Source organism: Cyrtonyx montezumae, unplaced genomic scaffold (assembly GCF_038088225.1).
Source record: "Cyrtonyx montezumae isolate F1298 unplaced genomic scaffold, pur_monq_1.0 scaffold_17, whole genome shotgun sequence".
Classification (NCBI taxonomy): domain Eukaryota; kingdom Metazoa; phylum Chordata; class Aves; order Galliformes; family Odontophoridae; genus Cyrtonyx; species Cyrtonyx montezumae.
The window spans coordinates 24030965-24039754 of NW_027071903.1; the positions used below are offsets into that span (position 1 = coordinate 24030965).

The window sequence follows — 8790 nt, forward strand, 5'->3', positions numbered from 1 at the left end:
CCCAGAGCTAGTAGCTTTCTGCGTGCTTCGGACTACTCGGACACAGGGCATTGCTGCTGGAGGAAGGCTGGGCAGCAGCGTGTGTTACTTGCCAGGGTCAGCACCACGTGGGCACGGCCTGACCCTCGTTAGAGGTCATCGGGAGCTTCAGTGCTTATTACATCAGTCCTCAGCCCGTGACAGTTTTCACTAGAAGTCTCTCAAGTAACAGCAGTCGCTCCGTTTATGGAGGTGCAGTTGCATAACGCGAGCTGCATTCCACCCCGCCGCGCTCAGGCGTGAGTGACGGAATCCAGGCCCGTGCCAGCTTGGTGTCCCGGTGAGTGACGGGCACGGATCGGACCCACGCGGCGGGGGCTCGGACCGCAGCCCCCACCCCGCGGCGCGCCGCTCCGGCCGGGCCCCATTGGGTGCGGGCCCCGGAAGCGCTCGTTGTTCCCTGGCAACGGCCGGCGCCATGCCGCTGTGGCTGCGGGAGTATAGCTGGCGGCAGAGCGGGGCGGCCGTGTACCTCTCGCTGTCCGTGCGCGGTCTGCGGGTCACCGCCGCCAACATCTTCTGCACCGAGCGGTACCTGAAGGTGGGCGGCGGCTCGGCCTTGCTCCGTTAAAAGCACGCGCTCAGCACCGCGCCGCGGGTCCTGCAGTCTTGTCAAAGACTTCTTGGGGCTCGGCTGGGCTGACGGTTGTAAAATCTCTGTACGCCGTGCCGGGCACATCGGCTGGCTGAGCAGCACTTGGTGCCTCCGGTGTGCCGCGGGCTCGCTTTGACTATTTGGAACATCTGAGAGTGAATTAAGAATTCCGTTATTAGTACGTGTTTGCTAATTGTATTTTTGTAGGTAAGCATCCCTCCCTTTTTGTTTGAAGCCATTTTATATGCTGCTATTGATGAGACGAATAGCACAGCAAAGATCGGCAATGGCATCGTTTTCTTCACTTTGTATAAAAAAGAAGTGGCCATGTGGGAGTCCCTGACGGTAGTAAATGGTAAGTTCTCTGTTGGGAAAAACCGATGTGTAAGAACCCAGGCTGTCTGAAAACTCTTTTCAATGGCTTTGTTGCTTCTCTGATTGTATTATTTGACATAGAAAAATACTACCGTTACCTTCATGGCTTCAGAAAGTGTACAAATTCTCATCTGTCCCTGAACAATGTGGTGTCAGCTGTGGATGGTATACTTCTTTTTTTTTGGAGTTCCCTCCTCCTAGTCATTCATAGAAAAGTGTAGTTGATATTTGTGGTGTTACCAGTTCCACAGTGACCAACTGCTGGGGCTGAAGTGCTGGTTTTGAAAAGAGAGAGAATTTACTAGAAGTCTTTTTTTTTTTTTTTTTCTTACAAATCATAATGAAAAACGTGGAACTTCTGTGGCTAGATATCAGCTAAATAAAACCTTGTTTATTGTTAAAAGTACAGCAGAACACACAAAGAATGTCATGGTTCTACTGAGCACAAGACAGCAAGTTTCTTATAAAACTAATGCTGTGTGTTTGCCAGTCTTAGATTTTTATGTTTACAGGTGGGCTTGATAAAAACTGCTTTGTGGAGTTGGAAACATTGCATTTTCTCAAAGTGAAAAAGGGGAATCTTGTTTTTATGAGCGTGGTGCATCACAGTAGGATTTCAGGCCTAAATTACTAAACAGTTTTTTGTTTATTTAAGCTAACAAGGAGGAACTGCAACATCTAAGAGAGAATGCTGTTCTAAAAGCACACGAAAAGGCAAAAGAGGAGACAGAAGCAAAAAAAGTTCTAAAGCAGGAACATAAGAAGTATGCTTTGGAGGCTACAATGAAGGTAAATGTAGAAGGAACTCTACAAGATGTGGATGTAACCAATTGCCAACTAATCTGGGAGCTGCTTGGTTAAATGTTTAAGTACACATTTTTAGTATAGTGGCGGAGAATCCTGTATCTTCTTAAAATGTGTGTTTTACCAGTTATGAAACGACTATAAAAATACTTAGAAGTTGTCATTTTCCATTAATAATTCTGAAGAAAGTTGTTTTTTTGTGTGTTCAGATTTTTTTGACTTAAAAGAAGACTATAATTATGTGGCAAAATAATCATCTTCTGTGGCCTCTGCAAATAGCATGAGTAAATACTATCATTAGTAATATGATATTGGCCATTTATTGTTGACAAAAAAATTGATATATTTAAAATTTTATTTATTCTCCATTGTGTTTTATATCATCTATTCGTTGCCATTGTTCTTTGTATTTTTTTTTGTCAAGACACATTTTTTTCTCTTTTATAATAACTTTTAACTATATACAATGACCTATTAAGATTGCATGTGCTGTTTTGCCCACAGTAAATTGCAGTTAGTAACTTTTTTTTTAGCAGCAAGGCTATAGCTATTCCAGTATGTAATAATTTGTGAGGAGAAATAAGAAATAATGTGTTAAAATGAAACTGTATCTTGTATGTTTCTATTTATTCCACTAATCCTGAGGTGAAAAGTGGCTAAGGTTTTGAGACAGAACTTGTTTATGAACAGTGAGGGGTTGTCTTCCAGAATTGTTGGTAATTAGGGCCTCATCGGAAGGCACTTCCTAGCTCTCTAGTAATCATCATTATTGAATCAAAGGCAGGAAGAGCTTTAACATCAAGTATAATAAAGCAGTCCAAGCAGATAAAAAAAAAAAAAAGTGGTTTTTTTTTTTCAGCATAAGGGTGATATGTGAACAGCATATTTTTTGTGTTTAACTGAAATGAACTGTGAAGACAAAAAGAAAGCCTATCAAAGATTTATTTGTGGAGTACCTTTTTTGTTCTATAAAATACAGGGAAAATTGGATCATACCTGCATAGTGGTAGTAAAATAGTTAAAATATGTGACTTTTAAAAACTAATCACAGTTTACTGCCAATCAGAATTACTCGCTGTTATTTTTAAGCTTTTTATTTTTTTATAACTTCACCTGTGGGCTTTTGTTAATAATGATGATGTGTTTGGGATATGGGACTGGCATAAACAATGATACCTTTTACTCAGTCCATCTGATTATTGAATGTTCCATATCTGATGGCTTTATCATTCACACAGCTAGAAGAAGCAGAAAGAAAAAGAATTGAAGATCTGAAAGAACAGGAGCGGCAGAAAGTCTCTGAGGAGTTGGAGTTATGGAGAAGTCAGCAAAAAGATGCTGAGAAACAAAAGAGGGTACAAAAAGAGGGGGAACGATATGAAGAAGTGGAGCAGCTAAAGGAGAAGAAAAAGGAAAAAATAAACAAAACTAGAATTCCTAATGAAGAAATTCCTAAGACCAAACTCAAACCTACAAAAGGTTGTATTATTGAGATGTATTTTAACATTCCACAGAATGTGGATATAACTTTATTTCCAGATGTTTCTGGTTCATTGTTTGTCTCTACTATACTGAACTCTTTTAGTTTGCAGTCACTTTTGTGTCTTTATTGCAATTAATTGAGCTAAAGTGTGTGAGTTCTTAGTTCTCATTTAAATCTTTGGAAGCACAAACCAAGTTTTGTTGTAGGCTTTAACAAAATAGAACAGGAAGTCTTTATAACAGTGTGATGCAAACTTTCTGAGGGTGGAGTTCGTGTTGTGACTGAAGTGTCCAACTGCCATTTTTCATAGAGATAAGCAGCCTCATTTCACTCTCCCATGACTTAGTTCCTGACTGTCTCTCTGTAGGGCTGAATCAACAAAAATTTCTTCCTTTTGGTTATCTTTGTATTGTTTGGTAAGATTAGTTTTAGGTCTTGTGCTTGCCCCACTAGAGAGTCATGTAAGTGAAAGAGTGCTTTGAAAAGAATTTTAAATTCATTTCTGACAGATAACGTAGTCAGTAATAGATTGCATGCTTAGCAGCAAGAACAAATGCTATTTGAAACTTTTCTTCAATAAAATCAGTCCAAACATTCCTAGAAGGCTTATTTCTAATAACAAGAATTTATAAATTAGATTTACTTTGGAATTTGGTAGGAAAAAAGAAAAAAAAAACAGAAAAAGAATCCCTTTTCCTTCACTTTTCAATTCTAGTACTCTAATTCTGTTTGTAGGTCGTGGTTCCTGTAGTATCTTTTCAGAGAATTTAAAAGAAGAACAGTTACCAGCTCCTCGGCCTGCTGGTACTATTAAAATCAGCTTCACATCACGAGTTTTTCCTACAGCTCTGCGAGAATCTCGTGTAGCAGAAGAGGAAGAGGTAGGGATTGTTCTTTTTGTGTGGTGCTTTTTTTTTTATCTTCTAGGATGGCAAACTATTTACTCTCTGTTCAGGAAGTTGACAAAAATATTACTTGTGGACTTTATTCTAATCTTCCAAGGAATACGGTCTTATTTAAAGAAATATTTTTCTCCATGCATTGTGCAGATAAATAACATTTTTTCTTTTCCATTTTTTTAATGAAAGAAAAATTTCCAATACCGAATTCCATGAAGTACAAGGTTTGAAATTTCTTTACTCGTACATTGAAGTTCTGTCTTAAAAAGGAGCTCACTAAAGCTTACTGCTCGCAACAAAGCTCTCTTGAGCTTTATTGAATAGGTATTAATAATGTAGGAACCTTACTTCTCACACAGCAATAAAATATTTGGGGAAAATAGGAAATTGTTCCTGTCGTACATAATAAAGTATTTATCTCTGTCCAAAATATGAGACAAATAGAATTCTTTTGATAGAACGGAATGAACAGATAAGAACAAGATACAGTTTTTCCTTCAAAAATAAAACTTGCAAATTGTATATTTAAAGTGGCTACAAAAACAAGCAGAAGCTCGAAGGACAATAAGTGCTGATTTGTCTGAGCTGGAAGATTTAAAAGAAGAGGAGAAGAATCCAGACTGGTTAAAGGACAAGGGAAAGTAAGTTAGAATCTGTATGAAGATCTATATAAAATGAAGTATTAGTTACCTTGTGTGTGTTTTATATAAAATTGTGATGTTTTCTATTTATTCTAAACACAGAAGAGGACTGTCTACACAGTGAAGAGTTTATTGATAGATTAAATCTCATAGAAAGTCATGAGATGAAGTTACTGAAGTTAGTGATGAACAAAATCCTAAACAAATACAGCACATTTTCATACTGAGGACAGTTCGATTAGTGGAATATTATGCTTATTATTTCCTATCACTTGTACTCATTCACAGGTTAAATACTTGTCTAGAATAAGATTTAGGCATTTGATAAAACTATTGGTACATTTATATAGCTATGTTATAGAGGAAGTTTTGATTAGGTAATCAGAATCTTTTTTAAAATTGGTCATGTGGCTGCATAGATGTGTCCTCTTTTTACTGATTTTTTTACTGCTTTTAAGCATAGCCATGTGACTTTGGAAAAAGTAGTCAGTATGATATATTTTGAGCATTAAGTTCTCAGAAAAGATTGTAAACGACCAATGAAATCTGCTAAATCCTTAATTTTTTGCCAGATTAATTCTTATCAATAAGTAGATGTTTGTTTCATGATACATCACCTTGTTCAAATCATGTTTTGCTTCTTGCTTTATACTTAGCAAAATGTTTGCAACAGGAAACTATCTTGCAGCTGTAAATGCATATAACCTTGCAATCCGGCTAAACAATAAGCTTCCATTACCGTACCTGAATCGTGCTGCTTGCCATCTTAAGCTGAGAAATTTACACAAAGCCATTGAAGATTCCTCTAAGGTATAAATGTATAGATTCTCAGTGTCTTAGATGCAGTTGTGGTTTATTATTGCAATACTTCTGTTTCAAGAAGATCTGTAAAGAAATTAATAGCTCAGTTCACAATTTTTAAATTCAGAATTGGTATAATGAAGCCAGTTGATTTGGTACATGCTTCTTTACTGGTAAAATATCATGGGAATATTTGCACTCAAGGGACAAAAAATCCCAAAACAATAAATCACAAACTTGGAGCAGAGAAAGCACCGAATATGCAGAAATACCTGTTGTGTTATGTTGCGGTGTTCTTCATTTGGTGAAAGAAAGAGGAGGTTAGCAGTAAGGGTGAGGAAGACACCTTTAAAATACCAGGCATTTTTAATAATGCCTGTATCATCTCTGTGTATTAGCTAGCACCTTCTTGTGTATGTTATGTAAGTGTGCAATGAGAAAGGGGAGATCTCAAATAATACTTGAAAAACTTTGAGGAAGTTATCCCAGAATTATTATCTTTGGAACTAATATGTCTTGAAGCTTATAACTTTTTTTTCAGCATAACATGTGGTACTTCTTTTGAGGCAGTATCACCTGTGAAAATGGAATACAATATTTGACTGTATAATAAACATCACAGTATGCGTGATTTTTTAATCTTGCCAATGGAACTGAATTTATCGAACTGTGGGATGACTGATAGAAATCCTAGTGAGTTATGTAGGCTTTGTAGTTATGTTTCAGTTGTTGTTTATTAAGTGAAAGGAGTATGTATAAATTAAACAAACAGCAACAACAACAAAAAACCACTCCAAATGAACAAACAAACAAAAAACCCCAACTAAACTATGGAAAATCTACTTCTATTTTTTTGGTGTTTTCATTTCTGAAGGCACTAGAATTGCTAACACCACCTGTTCCTGATAATGAGACCGCACGAGTAAAAGCATATGTGAGACGTGGCACAGCCTTTTGTCAGCTGGAACTGTACACTGAAGGTAAGACCTTGATGTTTGCAAATACATGCACATGGACCCATTGTGGTGACTGAGTAGTTTAGCTCAGTGAGACCGCTTGCACCTTTATTTATTTATTTATTTTTCACAAGGGACTTTAAAGGAAGCCTGCACAATGTATCTCTTTTTGTTATGAATGTTAGCACCACATATTTTTTAATTTTCTCCATATTGACCAAAAAGATGTTTATCGTAATCTGTGTGTCCCTTGGCTTTTTAAGGCAAAGTTAAAAGGGAAAGATAATAATAGGAAGTGAAGAATGTTCGAAATGCAGTTTTTCCCAGCTGTGGCCATCTCCTACCTCTGAATCCCTTTGTCAGTTACACTCCCTTACAGTTTCACTTCCACTTGAAAATGTTATTAGAAAAGACTACTTATTTTTTCCTTCATTCCTTTACTAATATTTTAAGCTATCTTTTTCACAGCTCGTGTGTTTTTTTTTCTTGTTTTCATGTGCTTTCATTCCATCAGACAATTTTTCTGTCTTCTGCATAACACTCTTGAACACTTCCCTCATCCGTAGTTTTTTTATTCAGTGTGCCTACGTTATAATTTAGTCTGGTATAGAAACCATTTCATTAGGCTGTTGTGCTCATTTGTGTATTTATTAAATGAATGGCACACTTTGAACAATTTTAAGGTAGTCTACTGGCTGAAGCCTTATTCTGTGGAAAGTTTTTTAGGCCAAAGAAAGCCTGAGTTAGGGCAAAGTTAATTGATCTCTGTATGTGAGTATAGATTCGTTTATATGAATGAAGTGGATCTCTTTTCATGTTTCAGGATCTGAAAATGTTCATGTAGTAGTGATGTTTCCATTAAAATATTTTTAAAAATAATAGGAACAAGGTGTACGTTTAAAGTACTGATAGCAATTAATCCTATTGTTGTTCTGATCCATTTTGCTCAATAGCAAATTTCAAGAGCAATACTTTGTGCAGTCAGCTAGGGAACATTTATTTCCAATGAGATGCTAAGAGAAAAAGATTCTTGCATTAATGATTGACACTCTTATGTTTTGATGTTAGGTCTCCAGGATTATGAAGCAGCTCTCAAGATTGATCCTAAAAATAAAGCTATAGAAAAAGATGCAGAGAAGATTCGACATACAATTCAAGGAACAGTGCAAAAGTCTTAAAAATAAAAAGGAGCTTTTTGTGAGGGTTCCCTTTTGAGGGCCTCAGAAGGAGCCTTAGTTCATGTTCTCTTCAGTATGTTGCTAACTAGACTTATTTTGTTTCTCTTGGAATACCTACTGAATTTATAAAATATTGCGTATATGGATTACTTTTTGGTGAGCATAGTGCTATAACAAATACCATTAGAAATATAGATAACTGTGTATCACTTTGGTACAAGATTGTCAAGATACAAGATTGTTTTCCTGCACAAGGTAATTGGGAAAAAATATATGTGTGTATATATATATATGTTATTCTGTGCAATTTTTTGCTGTTGAAACAAGGAGTGGGTGGCAGGTGTTGCTTCCTGTCGTTCGGCCTAGAGCCTTAGTTGGGCTGAGCTGTGTCCGAAATGCTGCATGCAGCTGCTGTCTTATCTACAGATATGTACTGTACTGAAGTGGATGGGTGGTGTGAATGCTTCATGTGTGGCAGTTGAAAGGAGAGCAGTGCCTCAGTTAAGTGTAATGCAGCAGCCAAAATACAGCAGCTTTCTTTCATGTAATTACTGAGGTGAAGCAGGGGTTAGTGTGAGGAGTGACCATTGAGAAGAGAAAGATGAAAGAAGCAGGTACTGGTTTTAAGTCCCTAATTCTCTGTTTGGGCGTCTGTTAGAATAACCTGCGTACATCCATATAAGCTAGCGATTTGCTGTAGCTACTTAAGGCTACTTCTGATGTAGACAGGCACGTTTTTCTATTGCTCTGATATAGACAACAGTGCCCTTGCTAGGGCCTGCTGAATCAAATGTACTTGGCGGTACAGATAATGCCAGCCTGTCTCATTTGGCTGTGTGAAGAGCAAATGGTGTTAAACTTCTGATTTCAACACCTGAGCTTGTGTGTACAGCACATCAAGGACAGGTTTGGTAGGCTGATATTTAGTGTCCTGAGATATCGCAGTGCAGAGGTTTAAAATCAGAAAATAATAAAAACATAACTCTTCTGGGAAATGACTCCTGTGCTCAACTATTTCT

At 37.3% G+C, this 8790-nt stretch overlaps 1 protein-coding gene across 1 annotated transcript; it reads left to right on the forward strand.

The window, feature by feature from the left end:
* The first annotated feature begins 457 nt into the window (after nt 1-457).
* On the forward strand, nt 458-8212 carry DNAAF4 (dynein axonemal assembly factor 4). The gene is made up of 9 exons (XM_065733753.1): nt 458-580; nt 842-989; nt 1665-1798; nt 3052-3292; nt 4032-4177; nt 4727-4836; nt 5493-5646; nt 6512-6617; nt 7662-8212. The coding sequence occupies exons 1-9, from the start codon at nt 458-460 to the stop codon at nt 7769-7771; spliced, it is 1272 nt and encodes a 423-aa protein (XP_065589825.1). The 3' UTR covers nt 7772-8212.
* Nucleotides 8213-8790: the final 578 nt, after the last annotated feature.

Excerpts from the sequence above, each read along its gene's own strand:
- DNAAF4 (XM_065733753.1), top strand. The coding sequence starts at position 458 with ATGCCGCTGTGGCTGCGGGAGTATAGCTGGCGGCAGAGCGGGGCGGCC. Across the intron at positions 1,799-3,051 it reads CTTTGGAGGCTACAATGAAG|CTAGAAGAAGCAGAAAGAAA; the intron begins GTAAATGTAGAA and ends TCATTCACACAG. Across the intron at positions 6,618-7,661 it reads GCTGGAACTGTACACTGAAG|GTCTCCAGGATTATGAAGCA; the intron begins GTAAGACCTTGA and ends TTTTGATGTTAG.